Genomic DNA, 25,524 nt, shown 5'->3' on the forward strand with positions numbered 1-25,524 from the left:
GCTGGCCACCTTATTCAAAATAGCTTTAACTCACCACAAAATGGCCGTCCGAATAGCTCAATTTGTTGTTGCAACTCACCAAAGAACTGTCTCGGTACGCACAAATGACGAAAGTAGCTCAATATATTCCATTTCTGAATCAGAGTGAACTAAAGGAAAAATTTGTAGAAACGTTCAAAGGCGCTGTCCGCAAATTCGTGTAATTTCTTACATTTATAGTAACGAAGTTTAATAAAATCGTAAAACTAGTTGCTTGATGTATTTTCCTAAACATATTTGGTGAAATTTGTTAAATTTTTCCATAATATCGCCTCTAAAAGAGAATTGAAAAAGTTAAAAATTGTGCTAACACGGAGAAAAATGCGAAGAAATTTTAACGGGAAGAAAAAGGTGTCCAGAGTTGCTCGGTCTACTTCGCAGCATTGTTGCTGTCGTTAACGACGTCGGTAGCAGAGGTTGTGTCTCTTTCGATTTTCTCGAGAGTGCAAAGGATTTTGTGAAAATATAAAATATTGAAATTTATAAAATTATTAGACGTTTGGTAAAATAATATAATCGCTTAGCTGCGTTAAGACCAAATAAAAAAATTGTATTAAAACATACAGCCATAAAGGTGTGGAATCAAAAACTTTCGGTTTATATCAAAAATGAATTAAAGTCGCCAGCAGCGCCGTTTCAACGTTTCGCTCGGGCGTTTTGACATTTGATGACATTTGCGCAGCAAAAGCGAGCGGTTGAGTATTTGCTTAAAGTGTGTAGTGGTTGAAGTGAAGCGCCCAACGAGGAATCGGCAAAAAGGAGAAAATCAATCGTTTTCATTGGCAAACAGGTATTATTGAATCGAAAAACGTCAAAAGTAAAGAAAACAATATTAAGAGTTTATTATAATAAATAACAAAATTATTAACTTTGTTGGAGGCTCGTATTAACAATATTCGCTCTTTTTTACAATTGAGAGCAGATAATATTTAATGAAAAAAGATTATAGAACTTTGAGATGGATGAAATAGAAACAAAGATATATTAGTCCAATTGATTGTATTACAATGCGTCTGACAATGAATTGTTTGTTAACATATGTATATTTATGTATATATGTATACATATGTATGTATATGCAAATGTTCTACCTTGTCTAAATATGAAATCCTTGTTCATTCTAAAAACCTCTCCAATGATTTTAGAAGCTAATAATTTGATTGAATTTAGTTAAAATTGTTTTTGTATTAACAATCATATAAAATTTAACTAATCTAATAATTAAAATAAAAATTTTTTGGAAAAGTGTGTGATGAAATAAGCTAATATAACGATGTAAAAAATTTAATTAAGAATATACCTACCAAACAGAATGAGTTATGCAATGATTTCAGATGATAGATGATATTCTCTTGTGATGTTAAGTGTACATTTCTCAAATACTACCATATTTTAGTTGACTTGGTAATTGTCACAATTTTGTACATTAATATAGACAACATGGGGTTTTCGTGCCACAAGTCATAATTTAATAGGTACATTCAGATTTTTGCAATTACATATTAAATGTTTGAAGTTATTTAACATTATTGTAAATGTTTCTTAATTAGCTGCAATCCTATAATACACATATTTTTACATAAACACTGCATATAGGCCAAAAACAAAAAGATCTTCATAATCTACAACACTTATCAAGTCAAGATGTTCAAATCGTCAATACTGAAAATGACATACATATATATTTTAAAAGCATAATAGGTGAAATCTTTTTTTTTTTTTTTAGATTTTGTTCACTTATGGATATTACTTTGTACGTAGTTGTTTTTATGTATTGTAAACAAATTTAACAAACACCTTAGTGGTCTTCTTATATTATGAAATGAAATTAAATTTGGGAGATTCTTTCTAAAAGTTTTTCTTACCATGCTGGGTATTTCATAAAGAAAAATAAAAAGAAAAAGCATTTTTGCGCTGAGCTGCGCCGACAGATGGAAGAGGACAAAGCAATGTTACAATATAAAACGAGCAAAATGGAGGGAAAGCGAGTAAAAATATCCAAAGTAACGAAAAATTGGGGTGCTAGTATAAAAATATATCCTTTATTTACGTATGTGCATTACTAACAATGAAAAATCGATCAACTTTAAAATAATGTTAATATTGCTACAAAGTAACATATTGTGTATAGGCAATGTAATTTAATTTTGTTGTTTCTTTTTTATCACTTTGTCGGTGATATTAACAAAATTATATGACTATATGTTAATTTGTGCAGAGAAATATAAAAAGTAATCTGGCAGCATTAGTTTTTAAGTAATAACAAGCGAGTCGAAAAGAGAATTGAAGCTAATTTTTAGTTTTCGTTTTTATATACTGGGCAGGAGAGAAAGAAGGAGAAAGAATTAGACGAACGAGCGAAAAGGCCTCATAACACATGTGCAGAACGAAAAAATTAATTTGGTTCCTCTATCGTTGTCGTCATTGTCGGTAAAACAGTGAAGAGTAAATCTCTTTTCACGTATAATAGAGAAAATGTGTAGGAAAATATAATTCTTCATTTTATTTTATTCAAATCAAAACTCACAAAATTTGAATGTTTAGTTAACTGCATAAGTGTTAATTTTTAAGTGAAGCATTCCAAAGGCCGAACAAAGTGAAAAATGGCTTTGTAGCAATGCGTATACAAAAACTGAAGTTCAACCAGCTTTAACATAAACGTAAGAATTTTATGTCTAAAAGAAGTGAGGTGCATTGGTAAAAATTTCGAGCGTTTTATGTTTTATTAAAATAGGGGTTTTCTAGTTAAATTGAGTTTAATTATTTTTAGATTATTGATTATGTAGCATTTTTTCGTGTTTCTACGTCTTTCGTTCGTCGTTTTACTTTCATTCGTGAGTACGTATCATGTGCAGGCACGTGTGTTAGTGTGTTCGTGAATGTGTATTAATCTGTTAGTATGTGTACGTGATTTATTTCGATACGAGAAATATTAAAATTTCTCACAAAAATATTAAAAATAAACCGAAAGGCATTACATCAAACAAGAGCTATTATATTGAATTCCTTATGCTGGCTTTTTATGAAACACCTATCTTATGAAAAAGTGTAAATATTTATATTATTACTTCGCAAATCAAATATCGAACAATTAAACATACATTTATTTTATTAAGGTGTAATTTCAAATCAATATTGGTAATGTAATAAATTAAAATGATAGTTTTCTCATTTATATGTATATATGAATATTTCGATATATGTATGTAGTTATGGATATGTACAGTATGTAACACATTGAAGGGAAAAAAAACTCACGCGAACCTTATATTTTAATATTTAAATATAAATAAATTTCATTAACGTTGACGATTAAACGTTTACCGCAGTAAAAAAGATATGCCTATGGACATCTTAGTTTTTTTTTATTTATATATTTTCCTTCTTTTTTAATTAGATAAACATATATTTTTTTGTAAAAAATTTAACTTAATGCCAGATATTATAAATACATGTTTAGAATGCTATTTGACAGCACTGGTGCATTGTAGTAAACTACACATTCCTTTTGTTTTCTTAGGTTTTAATGCTTATGTTATGTTTGAAAAGTTAGTTATAGTACTTATTTTCTATATATATAAACATACACATTTTATGTTCAAGAGTGTTTCTCGCTTTGAATTAGATCAATACATTATTTGTTGTATGTAATACATAATATAAAAATTGTACATACATTACCAAATATAGCCATATCGCATCTGGGCTGTTTGCACGGCCTATCATAAAATTTATAATTATATCTTATCACTCATGCTGACGATTTGGTATCATTTTGAAAATTTATTTAAATTGACACTTCATAGTATGTCGTATTTTTTTAAGCAGCATAGCATTAGCGGAATGCACTGTTTACCTAGAAGTAATTTTAATTCAGCCCAAAACAGAATAAATATTTTTTACTAAGCATTAAAAAATTTGCGTTCGTTTGCTTAGTCCATTCAAAATGTACTTTCCATTTGTGATCAGATAATTAATTACTATCCGAAGTATACGTATGTGTATGTGTATAGTATATTTAAAATTTTACCCCACCTAAAGCTAATATTTAGTTGGATTTTTTTTAATTATGTAGCACTTCAGTACATCGCCTCGGCATTGTTTGGACTAAGAAGCACATTGGCTAGGACTTATGGTATATTAACAGGCTTTCAACTGTTACAGTTTTTGTAGAGTTCTTGGGTTAAATTCTCGCCACAAAATTCCAGGCTTTAGAGTCCTTCCAGAGACGGTCTTTAGAAAATGCTTCGCGTTTTCAATATTTTTTTCTCGAAACATGGCTGTCGCCTTCGTACAATTTCCGCTGATATTTGTTCACCATCATATTCCTTTATTTAAGCCTTGATTTCTGTGGAAATTAAAAACGGAACCAATTCGCTCTTTTGGCTTTTAATGTCGTAAATTTTCAAAAGCCTTATTTTTCATAACATTGAACAACGTTATTAATTTGGTTTTATGCCTCCTCATGGCGACGATGAATAAATTTAGTTAAAATAACTTTTTTTTTAGTAGAAAAGAACAATATTGATGAAAACTGTGTCGAAAAAAATTCAATTTACCCTTTTCAAACAAAATAACTAAATTATGTGAGCACACCTATATTGGAAAGAAATGAAAAATTAAAAAAAAAAAAAAACTCTCCGAAAGTAAAGCTCTTAATTGCGGTGTAAATCGCTAACGTTTCTTGGATAACTCAAATTTTTGTTCGCGCAATGTACACTTTTTTAATATTGTAAAAAGGTACTGAATGAATTAATTATATGAGCACAAGCATATTAAAAGCATTAAATACATATAAATTTAACTATTCATTCTTTAATATGATATTCATATTATTAATCCGGATTACTCCAGTTAGCTGCAACTCTTAAAAGGGGTCAAAATTAATCTGAGTGCTTGCAATGTTGAATATATTCATTAAAAATAGTATTATTTGTATTTTAAAGAACGTAATTCTTCACCATATCTTTTAAACTTTATTAAACTTTTACTTAATAATTCAAATCAGTTAATATAATAGCATTTTATGTCATTAGGAATTTCATACAATTAAATATGATTTTCAGTAATGTAATGTTTATTTCTTTCAGAGATGTACTGTCGTAATGGTTTCCCTTGTCCTATTTAGCTGAGAAGTATACCGATATCTTACGCTGTTCCGATATTATAATGCGTACAATGTCGGCAATAAAGTTGTATTGACATTGTGAGTAAAGAATTAGAAAATCTCCAAAAAGGACACACGGACGGTTCAAGTCTTATACTACCAAGTAAGTGGAAATAAAGTAATTTAACAAGTGAATGCATGAAATATTTTTAACTATTATAGGTAAACGTGTGTCCGAGCAGGTACCGAATTGGCAAACAATTCTATATATAACAAACAAAAAACCCTTTACTTAACCAATACAATAATAATTTAGTATAAAGCTTCAATAGAACTGCATTCAATGTGCCATTTCATCCGGAGTTAAGGTTCGCACTATTCCCCACATTTAATATATATTAATATATTTAACATAGATGCTTAAGTAAAGTATTATATACCAAAAAAAAGAGAAGAAAAAGATACGCAACAGAAGAATTCCCTCCACTTACTCGCGTCAAACAACAAAACTATTACAAACGCAGTTATTTAAATAATTGCATTCGCACCACTTTAAGGTAATATATAAATGAAACATTAAAAAATTATAAAACGTAGGTCTGATTTTGTTCTCTTTTTGTACAGATAATCTCTGTCTCGCTTACCATACTTATTCATAACTAAAGCTTACAGTTTTTGCATAAAGAATCAAAGTCGGTTAAAAATTACTCTCCAGAACTCGAATTTATAAGTTTTATAAAATTTGAGAACGTTAAATACAAAAGTCAACGAATGATAGTTCAACTAAAGGAATTGGTGGTGATTATTGGATAGCTATATGCTTGCTTGCAAAGCCACGACATTAACAACATAAAGCAGTAAGATATTGATTTGTAACATATTTATGTACATGTGTTTAGGGGATCGCATCAGTATAAATATCTTCACTATCTTAAACGTACTAATACTTCGTCATAAACTAAAACGTGCAATCGTTTATTTAAATTTTCTTGGGTAAAGAGTAAAAGCAGCAGTAGAACATAAGCAGGACGAATAACTGGCAATAAATACAAGGCAAGAAAATGTCATCGGGAACATTTGTTGATCGAATTGATCCATTCGCTAAACGCTCACTGAAGAAGAAAAGCAAAAAAAGTCAGGGTTCCTCACGTTATAGAAATTCTCAGGATGTGGAGCTTCAACAATTGCCGCCGTTAAAAGGTAAATGTGTGTATATCTTTTTCATAAATGTAGCAAGATTACAACATTTTTGGAATTTAAAATTATACTGCAATATAAATCGTTTGAATGTATAAGTTTACCAACCAGTGCTCTAGAGTATTAAAGAAGATGATGGTTCGAGCTCTTGTTTAAAATAGTAAAATACGAATTATGGAAATGCGAAAATATTTAAATTCAAAAACAATTTCTTTTTTTTTAATTTTTAATAATTTTCTTGTGAATATATTTTTATTTCAATTCGCTATTTGATATTACAGTTTTCCCCTATTTTAATTAATTTTAATCTACTTACTAGCTGATTGCTCGAGTTTGGAACAGGAAGAATTATTCATTCGTAAATTACGTCAGTGCTGTGTATCTTTTGATTTTATGGATCCAGTAACGGATTTAAAAGGGAAAGAAATAAAGAGAGCTGCTTTAAATGACCTCTCCAATTATATAACACATGGCAGGGGAGTACTCACGGAACCTGTGTATCCAGAAATTATACGAATGGTATGTAAAATATTCTATATTCCTTCTAATTAAGTGTTAAGTCGAGTTTCGTTTGCTTTAGATTTCTTGTAACTTGTTCCGCACACTGCCTCCAAGTGAAAACCCTGATTTTGATCCCGAAGAAGATGATCCGACATTAGAAGCTTCATGGCCACATTTGCAGTTAGTCTATGAAGTATTCCTGCGTTTTTTGGAATCGCAGGACTTTCAAGCGACCATAGGCAAACGTGTAATTGACCAGAAATTCGTTTTGCAGGTGAGATGATATGGAATTATAAAAACTTCATAACTAAAATTTATTTCACACAAACTTTGTCGTCGTACCATGGTGAAATATGTATATATAAACTGTAAAATTTTTTACCAACGAAAGAAGTCGATGATGTAAACAACCCGGAAACGATCGGTGTGTGTTACTTTTGAATCCACATTCCTTGACTACACTTAAGGCGAAATGATTAATTTACTTGGCATAATTTCTGTTAAGAAACAGCATATTTCCGGGCATTAATGTTGTAATCTTATTTATCACGTTAATTATCCTAAATACTCTAGTAGGTTAAATTCCGACTTAGTTTGAGTTAGCAAGTTTCGAACAGTCTTAGCTGCCTATTTGAAAATTTCTACTTATATAAGTCCTCTTACTCAATGGGCAATGTCTTTATGAATTGATGTTTCTTTTTATTATTATTATTTTGTTATACTCTGAACAGTTTGTAACACTCAAAAGGAAACGTCGGAGACCCTACAATGTACATATATTAACCAAGTCCGTTTCTATGTACTCGATTAGTTTCCCAGTTTTTGAGATATTTTTCAGAAATTTTGTACTCGTCTTTTTCTCGCATTTTTCCTACCGGTGACCACTACAGAATATACATAGTTATCTTACAAATGCTTGATTGAACTCAAGTCCCTGAAGAAAAACTTTTTTTTTTGAAAATCTTTTATGATATAAAAATGTACCTGTGAAACTAGCATTTTTTCTTGTTTTTATGCTCTTTTAAAATATATATTTGAACTAATAATTATATCTTAACTTTTCTTTAATGGCAAAACAGCTTTTGGAGCTCTTTGATTCTGAGGATCCACGTGAACGTGATTTTTTGAAAACTGTTTTACATCGCATCTATGGAAAATTCTTAGGATTACGCGCTTTTATACGAAAACAAATTAATAATATTTTTTTGCGTTTTATTTACGAAACAGAGCATTTTAATGGCGTCGGCGAATTACTAGAAATATTGGGCAGGTAAAGTATTGATATCTCCTTAGACAAAAAAAAATTCCAATTCTAATTGTATATACGATCGCTTGCAGTATCATTAATGGTTTTGCCTTGCCTCTGAAGGCCGAACATAAGCAGTTTCTTGTGAAGGTGCTATTGCCTCTGCACAAAGTGAAATGCCTTGGTTTGTATCACGCTCAACTGGCTTATTGCATCGTTCAGTTTCTAGAAAAGGATCCATACCTGACTGAACCGGTGGTTCGAGGATTATTAAAATTTTGGCCAAAAACATGCTCACAAAAAGAGGTCATGTTTTTGGGCGAAATCGAGGAAATTTTAGATGTCATTGATCCTCCACAATTTGTGAAAATACAGGAACCATTGTTCCGTCAGATCGCCAAATGTGTATCAAGTCCGCATTTTCAAGTAAGTGTGCATTACTAATGTAACTTGTAAAAGCTTCATACTGATTCTAATTATTGTAAATGTATTTTTTTTGCGCAGGTTGCCGAGCGTGCGCTTTTCCTATGGAATAATGAATATGCAATGTCGTTGATCGAGGAGAACAACGCCGTCATTATGCCGATTATGTTTCCGGCACTGTACAGAATTAGTAAAGAACATTGGAATCAGACCATCGTTGCATTGGTTTACAACGTGCTAAAGACATTTATGGAAATGAACTCCAAGCTTTTTGATGAATTAACCGCTAGCTATAAAGCTGAACGACAAAAGTATGCCCATATCCTACCTGCTTACGTTTATTTATCAAAAATGTATTAATATTAATATTTTGTGTGTTTACAGAGAGAAGAAACGCGAGCGTGATCGTGAAGAATTGTGGAAAAAATTACATGAACTTGAAATAAATCGTGCAAAAAGCGGCAGTGCCGCTGGCACCTCAACGGCTAATTCGGTGTTAGGAGCTGGTATTAGTGGCGGCAGTGCCGCCGGCTCACAGCAAAATATCAACTCTTATCAACAACAATCGAATGCTAGCATTGTAAACAGTGGAAGCGGTGGTGGCTCTGGTGACAACAATCCTGCCTTACTTAGCGGCGGTGCACAAAGCGGCGGAACCTCAGTAAACGCCAGCGGTACGAACGCGTTTGCCAAGGTAAAAGGCGACAAGGCAGATAACTAAATTATGAGGCGATCACTGAAATGGATATCAAATAAAACACAAGTAATGCTAATCAACTTAATAATATAATTTAGCGCAGTTCAAACATGATTGGAAATTTTGGTGTTGTAAGTCAAAAAGGAGCTTGGCATTTTTTGTGCATCTATAACTTAGTGTAAGCCACAAAAAAGGAGAATATTATTAAGTAAACTTGAAGTCCCTATCGAAAAAATATAAAGAAAAAATACAAAAGTATAACAAAAGCACTACACCAACATGATCAAATGAAAGCGTTTTCACCATCATGATGTCACCGGCATCATTACAATAAGATGTAGAAGTAGAAGCTAAATGTTGATAATAGACGCAGATGCCGGGAGTTAATAATGTACGCCACAATGTGGATGAAAAGCAGTACACTTACAACTGGGATCGTGGTATTACATAAACAAAAGGAAAGCGTATGAAAAGCATAATTAATATTATATTATGAATATAAAAATACCTATTATTTTACGATAAAAAAGAAGTACTAAATAAAATAATTAATACAAGTATATGAGGAGGATGAAAATGCTAATAAAATAGTGAAGAAATGCTAGAAACTGTAATCTAACTGTAAAACAGCAATTCTTTCTCCTAAATAATACCAATTCTATAGAATTAACGAAAACACTTCGTCCTGTTCATTATAATTCTACTATCTGGCTAGTTGGACGAAAATGCCACTTGAGCGAATTGCATTTTATATGCTTTTTCACAACCAATATTTCGTTCGAACTAATCCATTTCTGTAGGTTTCAAAAGTAAAAATAAAACTTAAATATTCTTTATATGTAGGATGAGTAGTAATAACCATTGTGTTTCTTTATGATTTGTTTAAGAGTAAATCTTAATTTCCTCAACGGTTTCTGTGCAAATTAGTATATTGCTTGGATATATTCGTATGTGTAAACTTAAGTTCTTTAACAATAAATTCTAGGGATATTTATTAAGTAAAAAATGGGATTAATTTTTATTGAAACATTCATAACAATCAACACGCATTAATTAAGAAAAAACAAAAAGAAAACAAATGCGTATTTAACAGTATAAAACAAATTGAACGAAAAAAATGGTGTAAAAACTCAATAAAAGTATTAAAAAACGATTGTTATTGCGAAAATTCATAAAAACACATACAAATTATGATCAGTCGTGATTTTATGTGACCGAGATTCCAGTTGCGAACGACTGCTAGAAAACACCGATTAACAAAATCCATGTGCGAAAAAAGCTTACACAGTTGAAAAATAACAATAAAGGTATATATTCTATATATACATACATAAGCGAAAAAAACAATGTCTACTTGACAGCTGATATTGTTTGTATGAGTGCAATAGATTTGGTAAGGCCTAATGCAAAACTTATCTGTATGTCAAAATGAAAATAATTACAAAAAACATAATATTGCTATATTTCTCACATTCATGCATATTCATACATTCGCACCTGCAGCTTTTAATAGCAGTAAAATAACATTTATATGTATAGAACAGACAAACAGAAAGCGTACGTGCCAAGTCAGTCATATTTAATTTGTACGCGCTTGTTTTCATTTCATTTCGTACTAAAATTTATTAGTTAATATAAGATTTTTCCTTTCTAATTTTTAATCTAACAAAATTTAATCATGTTGTATGTTTACATGGCATATGATTTAAGTTTAATTTCAACTGCAATAATAAAATTAGTAAATAATATATATATCTAAAGTTGCTAAAAATTATGCATTTAAAATATATCACTTTTCTTCTAGTTAAAAAAATAGCAACGAGATCAGATTAAGAGTGTTTGGAATTATTTGTGCATTATGAATTATATGTGAAAAAATAATTACACAGTGTAATTTTTTCTGGTTTCTCGTATTAAAAAATAAATTACATAACAATTATATACATACATATATACACATGTATAATAAAAACATTATTCATTTATTATATTTACTCGTTTAAGCTTCACATTATATACAATTATTAATGGTTAAATGTGTGGGTATGCACAAAGCGCTCTTTCCACAACACCATAAGGACGACTATTGTTTAAATTTGTTTATTCGATAAATCTGTTACCACAAATACGGTGAAATTTCAAGAAACGTAAATTTGCTGCTCACCAAAACAACTTATTTTTTCTTATATTATAATTAGTTCGCACCAAATCTACAAAAATAATATGTTACATTTGTGTTAAGACGTGGACTTGTAGCGCCAACTCGGTTGTGAACTTTGGCTGTTTATGCCTTGTAGCAACAGAAATAATATGAGGAATTGGTATGCCAAGAGATAGTGTGAATATTTTGAATATGTTTTTTTCTGTTGACCGTAAACTAAAAATTTGCCAAGTTTAAATTAAAACAAGTAACTATTTACTTTATATTTATATAAATAGGTTATTATCATAAATGATTGCAAAAATATAAATTCGATAATTTATGATTTGCGAAAAATTAATATTAAAAATTCAACATGAGAATTGATTACTATGCATTAACTACTGATAAAATTTTATTATTATAAAAAATCAATTGGTATAATTTTTGGAATTTTATTGTTGCTAAAGCGTTTTCTGAACTAATAAAATACAGTAATTATAGTATTTCTTAATTAAATAAATTTGCATTTTTGGTTTTGTAAAAATTAAATTTCTGGCACTAATAAGTTGCACTATCAAAACTTTAATTATATACATATAAATAATATATTAAATTTTTGCAAATTGTTTTATATGGCTCCATCTTTTTTTTTTTAATTTTACTCTTTCATACTTTTTCGTAATTTCTTAAAGCGATAGTTGACCGATAGTTCTTCAATGGAATATTTATATATTTTGAATAATATTCTGTTTTCTGTCAAAAAAATTCACTTTTTTGCAAACATATTCGTATATAGAGTCTATTACTTGTACATACATACATATTTACATGATTTATACATTTCTTCACACAAAATTTAAATAATACTAAAGTGGAAAGAAATTGAAAAATATAAAAACAGCAACACAGCTGGCAAGCGTAGTATAAATTGACCTACAATAATAAAAACTAGAGGTTTAGTGCAAAGAAAACATTTAAGAATAAAACAAAGTAAAATTACCTAGAAAAAAATGCATGCGCTGAAAAATACTATATACATACATAAATTAAAAACAATACGATTTTGTGACTATACAAAAATTTTTATGAAAGAAATGAATAAATAGGAGAGAAAAAACTCCCTTGTTTACAGCCAAATTCATAAAACAAAAATATCAAATGCTTTGTAAATGAAAAACTATGAAAATAACATTTGTAAAATATCCAAAATTACTATTTTTGTATGTATTTATTTGGTTAAATGTTAAATTAAACCCTTTCATACTCTATTAAGTTGTAAGCATAATGAGCGACAATTTCTGATTATTCACACAACTGCAAAAACACACGCATGCATGCAAAAGAAAAATTATGATTTGCAAGTGAAGCAAACGCTATCTAATAATATTAATAATTTTACTTTAACTCACCCAACCTTGTACATACTTATATTTTATGCTCAGAAGTTGGTCGCCTTAATCCGTGTAAAATAAGTAATTTATGTGAGGCTTTTAGAGCTCTAAAGCCTGGTGCACACTTTTGTTGTGTGAAATGCAAATATTTAAGCGTTCCCTTATTTGCCGATATAGAATATTCATAAGAATTTTTCATGTAGTATATTAAAATAAAATTCACACACATAAAAAAAACAGGAAAACTCTCCTTAGTGTTAAAACAAACTAGTTTTAAGAGAATCCTTAGTAAACAGCTGAAGCAAATTTTTGTAAGCAAAAATAATGTAACATTAAGGCATTTAAAAGAGGAAATGTTATATATGTTTATTTGGTAAAAAAATGCTGATAAAATGAGAAAATTATACAAAAACTAAAAAAAAAAGAAAAAGCGTAGACATTTGCTAAACTGTTACATAAATATATACATATACATACATAAATACCAAACCAACTAGTGAATGTGCATGAATTGTTGTGGAGAAGTTGGAAATGGCATGATTGAAATCCACTTGAATACAAATGCAGGTAGTTATTAGAAATGCAGTTATGAATACATAAGAATAAAACGCTTAATCATTCGATATAAATATTAAAAAGAAAAAGGAAAAAAAGAACAAAACAAAGAATTATATAAAGTGAGATGATAAAAAAAAAATAATTGCATGCATACATCTAAAATATAAATAAGTGATCATCCCTGCACTATTTTCATTAAACAAATAACGAATACAGTTATGTATGTACGTCAAACATTTTCAAATGCAAAATCGTAAAATCGTAAGAGCTATGTATGTATTTTGTAAAGGGTGGGAATATGAGCAAAATAGTTCTAACTAAATTTATATATGTATATACACACATATATATACAATAAATACATATATAAAATTATATAATTAAATTAAAAAAATAAAATATTTAATATGTCAAGCGTAAAACTGAAAACTACCGTAAATCACACAAAACAAACTAAGTAAAACATAACGTATAGACATACACACCTGCATACATACATACATATATGAAGTGTAAGCAACAAATTAATGAGTTCTGCATTAAGTCTTTTTGTTATTATTATGTACATCTTATAAATACTATACACTACTAATTAATACATATATTATAAAACTAGAAGTACATACACAACTACATATATAATTATGATAAACATATGTATAAATAACACTTTGTGCAAAATTTAAATTGACCAAAAGTGTACGCTATAATATTAAATTTTAATTAGGGGATGTAAATTTGTATGTAGATACTCGTTTTGGGCTTAAATGTAAAAAACAACAAAAATAACTTTTATGATTTTTAAGCTTCAAATTTCTTTTGATTATATTGGCATAATAAAACATAAAAATAATTAGTTATTTTTAAAAGTTGTTTATTATAATCAATTTAATAGATGAAAAGTTTAGTTCTTTTTATGCGGAATTGTTCGAAAACTCATTAAGCAGGACCAAGTGTATACAATAACAATAACAACAACAATAGTATACATAAATGATAAAATTGTCTTTCATGTCCCATTCTAGAACGGTAACCCACACATTTTTTGTAGAAAAACAAGGAGTATTTGTGCTTCTAGACTTATATTTTTTAACAAGCATAAAAATCAGATGCATTTTTATTAAATAAATTTAAGTTTAATTTATGATAAAGGTGCTCAGTAGCTTAAACTGTCTTGCATTTCTGCTTTATATTGTTTTTTCTTTTTTTGTTTTTACATGTGTACATAAATTTTTTTGTTAAAAATTTGCTAATACGTTTTATTTTAATGTTGAAAATATTGGGCATTTTAATTTCAACTACTATTATGCTGGCCAAATGCTGCAAATGTTTGTTCTGTTAGTTATTTACCTTTTTTGTATTTTAAAGTGTGCTGCTTTTTTTTAATAAATGGTTAATGTAAATGTAAGTCATTTCCTAAGCAGTTTTATGGAATGCTGACTAGTTGACAGCTATTGGCCTGTAATAATTCGGGGTCTGCTTCGGTTGAGTCAGCCGACTGCCAGGAAATCAGTTGAAACAAATGGTAGTGACAGATTTTGATACCGTATATATGTACATGTGTGTATGTATATGAACATATCTTACCACATCGACCGGTACTACCTCAAACTCAACTAATTTTGTTTAAATAAAATCAGTTAATCGCGTGAACACTTTTGTTTAGTGAATACATACCCTCTTAAATTCATACATATGTAAAGGAAAAATTATGTATATATACAATGGCGTATGTTCTTTAATTACGGGTCTTAGTGCTCTTAAAAGTTAACTTGCGAACAGGTCAAGTCTTAATTTTTTCATTGTTCGGTTACACATTTTTTTTCAATATTTGTTGCTATATGAGAGAAAAAGATAAAATGTTAAAAAATATATATAATTGCTCTCGTGATTTATTTTAACTTTTTAGCGAATTACACTTGTTGAAAGCATACTAGAAAGGTTTTTAGTGAAATTTATTCAATATTTTCAGGTTCTTATGGGGTTTCGAACTTATCCGAATGTCTATAGCAAAAGAATTTACCGTTAAAAAATGCATAGTTCTTATTAATTGGTTAGTGTTAGCAATATTTGTAAATCTTATGTTTTATTATGCTTATATTTTTGAAAAATGTTGGGACTTGAAGTCAGATCAAATTAGACTCAACACAATCACATATTTCAACTTCATGCTCATGACAAATACACCTTCAACCATGTGACACCTGGTCTCTCAGTTCTAACAAAACGAGCGTTAAATAACGGATCCTCGTAGCGCTTTAGTCCTGTATTTCTACCGCAGATTAGCCTTAGCCATTGGGTGATGAACGCCACTCAATGCCTTAGACCAAATAAGTGAATGTTAATATTGAATTTTTTACTTCAAATATTTAATTTTTATCTCACATGTACTAAATGCGGGTATGAAAAGTTCTTACAATTAAAAAGAAAAAACTTACTATTTTCTAAAAATGTTCGATTTCCCGTCTTATCCATTGATTTTGCTATCAAATTCTCTGGCACACACAGACACATTGATCCTTTCTCATTTACACGTTCATAGTGTAGAAAGTTGTCTAAATGCATCATCGATCATCCTCGATGGTTAATTAAATATGTAGATGTTGACATAAAAATTCATGAATAAGTGGTTCAATGCGGAAAAGTTGGACTCAGCCTTTCCCTTGAACCTTAATTAAGAAGAATAGGATGAAAAAATATATACTTATATATTTAGAATTTTCTGTTGTACATGTTTGTATGTAGTTGTATGTAGTTTTATATGTAAATGTGTTTTTACTAAAACAAATGAAAAATAAAAAAAAACGTATAAAAACATAGACCAATTTTGTTTTGCTATGAGTTTGAAATAATAATATACATAGAAACAGTAAATTTAATTAAGAACAAAAAAATATATATATAAACGAACGAAAAAAATAAAAATATATAATAAAGTTGATGTAGCAAAGACGAAAATTGCAAAATGAGAACAAAACCAATATAACAATACAGAGCAAGAGTCTAATTTAAAGTATATTCGTATGTTACGTTAAACTAAGAATTAAAAAAAAATTACGCAAACAATTATAACAAATAATAATTGATATACTAGGAAGAATGCAAAAAATATTATATAGTATGAGAATATATATACATATGTATATTAACACAATTATCCGATTAGTACTAAAAGAAATATAAAAAATCGGAAAATCAGGAAAAAAGATATATATTCGTGTAAAGAAGATCAAACATGAAAGCATTGTAAACAACTGGTCTATCAGGCCCACTAACAACAAACGAGTAAAAAGTATCGAAGATAAATACCCTGTGCACAGGAGCAAGAGGGAATCCCAGCTATGGATGATTGAAAATGTTTTTGCTGAAAGCGAAACCTATCACATAAGAGAAAATCAATCAACAATAAATATAAAATTATTAAAAAAAATATAACACAATTTTTTGGAACGTTTTTTTTGAAAGGTGTCTGATAATGGCCTCTATGTGTTGAGCTGTACATGGCGGTTGCTAATAATGCGAGGAATTAATAATTCATTTTTATATGATGATATAGTTAATGATACAATAAAGATCATAAAATTCAAATTCAAGTGGAAAAACGGTAGAATAAAATTCAAATTCACAAAGTTAAAAAATGGTTATGAAATTTCTTTACTAAATTTCCAACCTAATAAGTTTAAATTAGCTCAAAATTCTTATTGATTTTTAAAATATTTTTTACACATTCTCTTCCATGTAAATTATGTTTTAATTTGGTTGGTCTGTGTCCCGATCAGCTGGATAAAAAATGTTTACGGAAAATTTCCTTAAAACTAATTAATTTGATTTTAGAAAAGTACTAAGAATGAAAGCGTAGGTATGAATAGTTAACGTTAACATTTCAACTCACAATTTTTTAAATTGGAGTCCCAGAGCCACTCAAAATATTAGTATTCTGAAATGAATGTCATACTGGTGGGAGTTGATAGGATTACACTAGCTTGCAGTCATTTTGTGACTGTGATGTTAGAGGATGTTTTGGGTTGCTGTAGTCAAGGAGTGTAGGGGCCAAACAACAATTATTTACTAAACTGTTAAAAATTTGATCACTTGTTTCATTGAGGCATATACATAAATTAGAAAATAAACTTGCCTCAGCATCGTGTACAAATATTCCTAAATTAGAACGAATTGATCACATATTGCGCGGCGAAAGCAGTTAAGCTTGCAAAGCTTTTGAAAGTTTGAAAAATGCATTGTGCTTATTTCGCATTTGTATTTGACATGTTGCAACAATCACTCTTGAATACCTGACAGTGCATCATTTATTCGCGTGCTCTGTAGGTTTGTGCGCAAAAATAACACCAGATATCGGATCGGAGCGAAGTAAAAATATTAATTAATGGTAGAAAGTCAGTCTGTGTACATATGTAATAGATGTGAAAGTGGAAAAGCGACAGCATTTATGGAATAGTTAGATGTTCTAAAGACAAGATTTTACTTGGTATACGCAAATTTTATTTTGAAATTGCTCAACAGCGCACTTACAATGAAATTGGACGATTTTGGCGCTGGTTGCGTCGGTGGTGAGTAAAATTGTAAAATAATCAATATTTGAATATTATTTATATTCGATAAATTGCTTACTAATTTATTTAATTTGTTGGAATTGCCCGATATTCATACAATTTTCGCTATTGATTAAATTGTGATGCAATGTAATACATGTGCCGTTACACAAATGTACATATAAACGCACATACATACATACATATGGATATATCTATGTGAGTAGGAGTGCAAACAATTAAATTGCAAACCTGCAATTACATTACATCCACAAATACACACATATGCGCTCGCTTAAGTTAATGAAATTCAAAAATTATCTAGCCTCCCGAAAACGATCCATCGCCGCTACACGTGTTCGGGCATCGTATTTTCAATATTCGCTTTTCATCCGCCTGCACACTTGTTCAAGTTCATGACTGGCGCCCCTGATCTTTTGGCATTTGAAACAGAAACCTACTTTCTCTGAGGCACTCTTCTAATTGCGGTTTCTACCCACACTGACATACATATGTACATACATATCTACCTACGTACTTACATCTGTTGATTAACATGTGGCCGCGTCGCATAAATAAATATTGTTTTTTTTGTTGTTTTTTTAACAGGTGCTAGAATTCGAAATGCGATTTTCTTGTGCACACTTGTAAAGGAAAATATGAATTAAACAAAGTAAGGACGGGCTAAGTCCGGGTGCAACGGAACATTTTACACTCTTGAAACTTGCAGTATTCAAAGCCAGGGAAATACTTTATGGTATGGTTAAAACGTCAAACAGAGGACCGGAATTTAAGCAATTTTATATATATATGTACATATATATCTATACTATACAACTCATGCCGACATATTCGGCATAAGGTTTGTTAGAAAAACGAAAATCATTATGTGTCCTATTTGGGAGTTGGGAGTAATATCGAATCGATATTAGTTTTATGGGGGTTAGATCAAGTTTTCGCTCTATTTTATCTATTTTAGGCATAAAGATACACTGTTATGAGTAAAACACGCTCCCTTAATTTTGTTAAGATAACTAACATATTTGCCGATATATACGGTATAAAGTCACCCGGAAGTACGAAAATCTTTATATTGGGTATATGAGGGCTCAGGGAAGTATTCATTCGATTTAACCCATTTTTGATGCACAGAGTTACTATTACCAGGAAAGTATTCCCTCCGAAAATCAATTGTATACAATAAATACTGGGCTTCACTAGAGAATTGATCAGGTTTGGTTGGATTTGGGCAATTTTTGGTCATAAGGTGGCATACTTTAACGGTATTATTATCCCGTTATTTTAATACCTTATTGATTTGTCTACTGGAAACTGAAAGAATCAAATGGAATTTCAAATTGTGCTATAGGGGAAGTAGGACGAAGTAGGCTTCAAAAAGTGAGTGGTGCCACGTCCATCGTCTAATTTTTCACCGAATCCTATATATAAAGCCCTTTCATACCATGTTGGAGGTAAAATTTAATCTCTCTGGCGTATTTAGTTATTAATTTTTTGAGCCTTTGGTAGTTTTTAACAGTACCGTTATATGAAGAGTTATATGGAGAGAGGCCATTTTCACACTGTCGGTAGGAGTTTGTGCTAGGCAAATTTGGTCGTTGTAGCTTTAGTGGTTTAGGAGACGATCCCGGATTTTAACTCGCCTCGTCATCTTGATCTTTTATATATATAATCCTATATCTATTACGATTACTTTTAGGTGATACGTACAACCGTTAGGTGAACAAAACTATTATACGCTGCGGCAACATGTTACAAGAGTATAAATGTATGCTATGTTCATATGAATGTACATATGCACAGATCACTTAGAAATTAATGTTTTACAAATAGTTCGTGTTAATTAAATAAGGATTCCCATCTGCCTGATATGTATGTAAATATTGCCGCTGTAGGTGGTCGCACTAACAACTAGAGTCTAAATTTGCATTTGTAGAATATTACAAATAGTGAATATCTACAGTAAGCCATCCTTTCAAAACCAGTCTATGGCATAATCAAATACAGTAGAATCGCGAAAAAGTTAACCAAAATATCCCAAGAGTGTTTTACAATTCCGAAATATTACCTTTTCCAAAGGGTTTTCGAATTTGAAAAAAAAACTCGGAAATAAACATAATTTTGGTGTTATATTATGTTCAATTTATTGGCAGGACAGAACAACAAAAACAGAAACATAGGTTTGATTTGTACTTTTCACATTATACTTATACATACACATGTACATATTAATTTGTAAAGGCTGGTTTAAAGAAGCGGTCGAGACTTGTTTGTTTCTTTTCTTTTGTGTAATTTTGTGTAATAGCTCCGACAATTTTCGTGAGCATATTAATAGGATGTGATATCTGATTTGCATCAATATTGTTTTCATAGCACTTGTTGCATATTCTCCTCGATAACTTCGAAATCTGCATCGTCTTCCGTATTTTGATTATTGTTCCAATTTTCGATGTCTTTACTGCGGTCGTCAACACCACCCACCTTGGACAATAACGATTGTACCTCCCGAAGTCGTCTGAATTCATCCAAGACTTTTGTGATTTAGCATATTCCAATGGTTTTCAGCTATTTTTCGGCCAGGTGGCGTCTTTTCGTAAATTTAATCTGATTTGCAATGCTTTTTTCTGTTTTGTTGACATTTTTTAATACACTAACTATAAACAACTCACAAGTTCAAACGCCCATGACAAACAATGTACAATGTATGTATGTATATACCTCGCGACACCGACAATAATTTTTTACATAGAAATTCGGGGAATACAAAGCAATTGTTTTTCTTGCCAAACAAACGGTTGGGTTCGAAAAAATAGGTTGGGTGAAATCTGGAGCAAGTAAATGTAGATTGTAAACCAGCCGTCAAATACGGTTTAGAAAGCGTAAAAGTTTGGAGAGTAAGTAAATTTTAAATAAGCTCTAAAACCTTTAAGGAAACCTAAAACATGAAAACATTTTTACTAGACGTACGGCTGCAACTAAGCATAATATCCTTCACTCGTGCATTTAATAAAGCATAAGATGTCAGACAGTTTGTGACACTGGTCTACAGTGGTTGTGTTGCCCTAGAAATGAGGACAGTTTTTGATATGCGGTCATGTTTTTTTTTGTCAGTATTGTTTGGCATTTCATCATGGAAAGACTTACGCCTGAACAACGATTACAAATCATTCAACTTTATTACGAAAATTCACGTTCTGTGAAGAAAGTGTTTCGCGCGCTTCACTCAACTTATGGTCAAAATAATCGGTTTACTGAGCGTACTATTCGCATCGGCTTTTCGCATTTTACGTCGGGATCTTAAATTGAAAGCGTACAAATTACAGCTTGTGCAAGAACTGAAACCGTTCGACCTTCCCAAGCGACATCGCTTCGCTCTAGAGGCTCTTGAAAAGTTCCAAGAAGATCCGACATTTTTGAGCCAATTTTTGTTTGGCGATGAGGCCCATTTCTGGCTTAATGTGTATGTAAACAAAAAAAAATCCCGCCTTTGGGATTATTTTGTGAAGAAAAAAATATAAATTAAACAATAGCTATTAAATTTTATTTATTGCTCATTTCCCCATAACTATTACGGACCCTGGTTTCACCCTCTTATTCTGGATATTTCACAATATCATTGTTTCTGAGTAGGGAAATTACTTTAGAAACGAATGCGAAATTTCCGTTAGGTAAAACAGAAAATTTTGTAGTCTGTAATTCTAGATATCTATTCACTTTTGATTAAAAAGAAACGTAAAACGTTCCACCAAATTTTTCGCAAGTAGCTGAGATTTATTGATTGTCCAGTGAGAATTTCATGACATTTCATTGATTAGAAGTGAAGTTATTGCGTTTTAAGTGTCAGTAGTTTGTGTTGTCGGTGCGAAAATGAGCTTCGAACAAAGAGCTAACATTAAATTTTGTTTTAAAATTGGTAAAACTTTTACCGAAACGTTTCAATTGATGAAAAAAGTTTATGAAGTTTATGGCGATGATTGCCTATCCCGTAGCAGAGTGCACGAGTGGTTTCAACGTTTGCAAAGTGGTCGTGAGGACATAAATTACGATCAACATGTGGGCCAACTAAAATCCGTGATCACCGGAAATTCCATCGAAACTGTGCGTGAATTCATCAAAAATCAGCCCAAATCATCATTGAAATTCATGAAAATGGAATTGAACATCTCCAAAACATCGATTTATCGATTGAATATTTAGGCTTACGAAAGGTGTGTGCACGGTTTGTTCCGCACAAATTTACTGACGATCAAAAATTGCTTAGAATCCAACATTCGAATCATTAACCACTCCCAGTATTCACCTGATATGGCACCGTGCGACTACTTCCTTTTCGGAAAAATGCATTTGCCCATGAAAGGAAAGCGTTATGCAGACGTAGAGGCCATTCAAAAGGCTTGCACCGGCATACTGGCGGTCATACTGGCCAACGAGCTAAAACACTGATTCGACATGCTTTTTTACCGTGCAAAAAGTTGTATTGAAGCAGAAGGAGACTATTTTGAATAAAATAAATTGATTTTGCCGAAAAAACCATTTGGTCTATTTTTTTTTAAGTCCTGTTTACTTTGGAAAGCACCTTCAATGCAATTATCTTAAAAACAAGAGCACATCCAACATTTGCATGAATAAGATCGTTATCTGGACTCTTCGAAGCATCGAAATTCGCTGGATCCCTGGATATATTTTTCATTTTTGCAGAGCTGCGTATTTTATATAGTATGCATATACTTTATAGTGTCTCCAAAGTTTCCTCCTGGATATTATAAACTTCATAGCAAATGTATTATACTCTGTTCAGGGTATATTATAGTCAAAATTCACACAGTCTTTACAGAGGATTTGGGCTTACTTTCTCTCATGTAGTCTTAACGACTATATTTTACAATTAGTATAGGCGAATCCTATTTATAATACAAAAACAGAGTAACAATGAAAGAAAACCTCTTTTAAATAAATATTTTAATTTGATAGGGGCATGCGGAGTTCTCATCGGTCATCCTTTGGACACTATTAAAACATGGCAACAAGCTTCGAATTCATCAGTACCAAAGGCTATACGTCAAATCTATAATCGTAACAATGGGGTAAGTTCCTGTGCTCACTTAAGTGCACAGCAATTACTATCTGCCATCAAATATACATATACATATACATATGTACGAGTAGAAAAGCTTAATATTCAAATAAACTTTTTAAAGTTAAATGGCTTTTACAGAGGGATGCTATTTCCGTTCGTCACAACGGGCGCCATTAATTCAATACTCTTCGGTATCTATGGCAATCATTTGAGACAACTACGCCGTGTTTGCCACAGTGATTATCAGCGCGAACAGTTGGAGTATCAAAATATGTTCATTGCTGGATCCATTGCCGGCTTTGTGCAATCTTTTATAGCATGTCCTATTGAGTTGGTCAAAGTGAGACTTCAGACACATTGTTGTAAGTACTGATCGGCTTATCTCAAAATAAAAAATATTAATCTGTATCTTTAATGTATTACACACATGTAGATTATAATGAATATATTTTCGGACAAAGGCGAACACCATGGGGTGTTTTTAAAAAAGTTATAAAAGTTGACGGAGTTTCTGGATTGTACAGAGGCTTGCTACCTATGATGTGTCGGTAATAACTAAATATATTTAAATTAATGTTTAAAACCACTAATGCTTCGATTTTTCCAGCGATGTGTTTCCTTACGGTATTTATATGATGGTGTACCGTCAAACTGTTGATTTCCTAGAAACTACACCGTTGGTCCGTAAACGTCGAAAGTCAAATGAAGGTTCTAATGTTGACTTTCTTGTGACAACATTGGCGGGCGCTTGGGCTGGCATTCTTTCATGGGTGTGTGTGATTCCTTTCGATGTGGTGAAGACTATAATGCAAGCGGAGAGTAATAAACAATACCGTAACATCAGGCATTGTTTGGTGAAAAATTTTAAAGTAAGCCTTTTTCGAAAAAAAATTGTGGACATTTTTATCAATCATTTAATAATGGTACGCTTGTAGCTATATGGATGGCGCCGTTTATTCCGTGGCAGTTGGATGTTAGTGGTTCGTGCAATGCCCGTAAATGCAGCAACATTTTTAGGATACGAATATGCTTTGGAATGGTTTCACAAATTAAATGACTCTTATATTTGAGATTGAAACCCAATTCTTTTAATACATTACACAAATACATACATACATATGTACATATGTGATGGCGCGGATTATGGAATCACAATATTGAAATTGGATACCGTGACTTTTAATTTTATTTTACTGTTATTTTTTCCAATTCTTCCTATTTATTTTCTTCTTTAATGAGACTTTTAATTTCGGACCTTTATATATTTTTACATAAAGATATAAATTGGAAAAAATATATAAATTATATAAATCAAAAAATATAAATTTGTAAAAGTATATACATATATTTTTGGATTTCTGGGTGTTAGTAATGGAAACCGCATTTGCTTTTAATAATTATATAGCATCTTACTTTTGTTGATATACATATTTTACACAAAGGTCATATGTTGTTTAGATTTTTTAACAAGATGTGTTTGTTATGGAAAATACTCAGAAAGCAGTAGAGGGACAAATTTGGCAATTAATTTAAAATAAAATTAAATTCCCTGGTGTAGAATTCCTTGCCTGCAAAAAAACAGCTAATTGCTCCACACGAGTTTCTTTAATTGGGAATATACATACATATATATATACACATATAAATGTATGTATATAAACACATAAAATATAAAATTGGTACACGTTTTAAGAAGTATGCAAATAATTTACAAGATCCAAATTTCAAAATGTCCGCTTCCAATCTTTAAATATACTCTTTGTTGTTGGGACAGCTTTTAAAAATTACTGACTATTAAACTAGTACATATGAAAGACTAACAAACTTAAATATACGATTTTCGTATACTATATTAGTGTTAATCATTGCCACTCGGTGGGTTGTAAGTTCTTGCTCTCTATATGTAAATCCTTAAACCTTCAGTTGCTTTAAGGATCGTTAAGCGGGAGTTTGGGTTTTTTTGATATAAATATCTCAAGAAAATTGTATCTTAATTTTAAGTCGACCCTTGCAAAATTGACGAAGTTTTTCTTATACTCCCTGCGTTACCTGATCAAAGCGATTGTCTAACGAACATGTGTATTGTGTATGACGTTGTCTGCGCACAAAATCTCATTTCTCTCGTGTCGCCGAACAGTGAAGATCGCGGACAATGGCAAGTGTTAAAGGGAGAGCCTGCTTTCGAGGCTTCAAAAAATCGATTTTTTTGAAGATTTTTTTGGGAGGGAAAGAAATAATTGATTCAAGCGAAATTTCTAGGCTTTATAGTTATATAATTGAACATCTTTCACACATTTTTTGGATACGAAATCTTTGATATTCTGCCTTTGGGAAGCAATTGCCCGTTGCATCTCGCATGTACATTTTTCGGACGGCGGGCAGGATGCAGGTCGCAATTTCTATCGGAAACAAAAAATTCAAAGAGAAGCATATTTTTATGAATTTATCTTATAGTTAAACTAAGAAAATTCCAAAAAAAAAGTGTAAAATTTAAAATTTTTTTAAAATATGAATAAATAGTGGCTTTTGACCAAAAAAATTTTACTTTATGATGTTTAAAAATATGTTAAAACTTGA

At 30.8% G+C, this 25,524-nt stretch overlaps 2 protein-coding genes across 3 annotated transcripts; both read left to right on the top strand.

Annotated features, from left to right (window-relative positions):
• Window positions 1–116: 116 nt before the first annotated feature.
• LOC126751072 (serine/threonine-protein phosphatase 2A 56 kDa regulatory subunit epsilon isoform) lies at window positions 117–16,742 on the top strand. Of its 2 annotated transcripts, XM_050460998.1 has the most exons (12): window positions 117–829; window positions 5,130–5,309; window positions 5,369–5,514; window positions 5,563–5,703; window positions 5,771–6,003; window positions 6,146–6,346; window positions 6,663–6,862; window positions 6,924–7,118; window positions 7,924–8,114; window positions 8,183–8,516; window positions 8,595–8,824; window positions 8,898–16,742. In XM_050460998.1, exons 6-12 carry the CDS (start codon window positions 6,208–6,210, stop codon window positions 9,232–9,234), a joined length of 1,626 nt encoding a protein of 541 aa, XP_050316955.1. In that variant the 5' UTR covers window positions 117–829; window positions 5,130–5,309; window positions 5,369–5,514; window positions 5,563–5,703; window positions 5,771–6,003; window positions 6,146–6,207; the 3' UTR covers window positions 9,235–16,742. The 2 variants fall into 2 exon arrangements, with proteins under 2 accessions (XP_050316955.1, XP_050316954.1); XM_050460997.1 differs by lacking the exon at window positions 117–829 and adding an exon at window positions 2,474–2,699 and having other exon boundaries at window positions 5,369–5,703.
• An 819-nt stretch (window positions 16,743–17,561) lies between these two features.
• On the top strand, window positions 17,562–24,286 carry LOC126762414 (solute carrier family 25 member 45). The gene is made up of 6 exons (XM_050479135.1): window positions 17,562–17,870; window positions 22,842–22,954; window positions 23,069–23,309; window positions 23,381–23,495; window positions 23,555–23,816; window positions 23,883–24,286. Exons 1-6 carry the CDS (start codon window positions 17,834–17,836, stop codon window positions 24,015–24,017), a joined length of 903 nt encoding a protein of 300 aa, XP_050335092.1. The 5' UTR covers window positions 17,562–17,833; the 3' UTR covers window positions 24,018–24,286.
• The last annotated feature ends 1,238 nt before the right edge of the window (window positions 24,287–25,524 follow it).

Source organism: Bactrocera neohumeralis, chromosome 2 (assembly GCF_024586455.1).
Source record: "Bactrocera neohumeralis isolate Rockhampton chromosome 2, APGP_CSIRO_Bneo_wtdbg2-racon-allhic-juicebox.fasta_v2, whole genome shotgun sequence".
NCBI classification, from domain to species: domain Eukaryota; kingdom Metazoa; phylum Arthropoda; class Insecta; order Diptera; family Tephritidae; genus Bactrocera; species Bactrocera neohumeralis.

What these genes read in the sequence shown, in the direction of transcription:
- LOC126762414 (XM_050479135.1), top strand. Translation starts at nt 17,834, where the DNA reads ATGAAATTGGACGATTTTGGCGCTGGTTGCGTCGGTG. An exon ending in TCTATAATCGTAACAATGGG is followed by an intron (nt 22,955 to 23,068) that starts GTAAGTTCCTGT and finishes AACTTTTTAAAG; the next exon opens with TTAAATGGCTTTTACAGAGG. An exon ending in GTTTGGTGAAAAATTTTAAA is followed by an intron (nt 23,817 to 23,882) that starts GTAAGCCTTTTT and finishes GTACGCTTGTAG; the next exon opens with CTATATGGATGGCGCCGTTT.
- LOC126751072 (XM_050460998.1), top strand. Translation starts at nt 6,208, where the DNA reads ATGTCATCGGGAACATTTGTTGATCGAATTGATCCATTCGCTAAACGC. An exon ending in TATCAAGTCCGCATTTTCAA is followed by an intron (nt 8,517 to 8,594) that starts GTAAGTGTGCAT and finishes TTTTTTGCGCAG; the next exon opens with GTTGCCGAGCGTGCGCTTTT. An exon ending in TATAAAGCTGAACGACAAAA is followed by an intron (nt 8,825 to 8,897) that starts GTATGCCCATAT and finishes GTGTGTTTACAG; the next exon opens with AGAGAAGAAACGCGAGCGTG.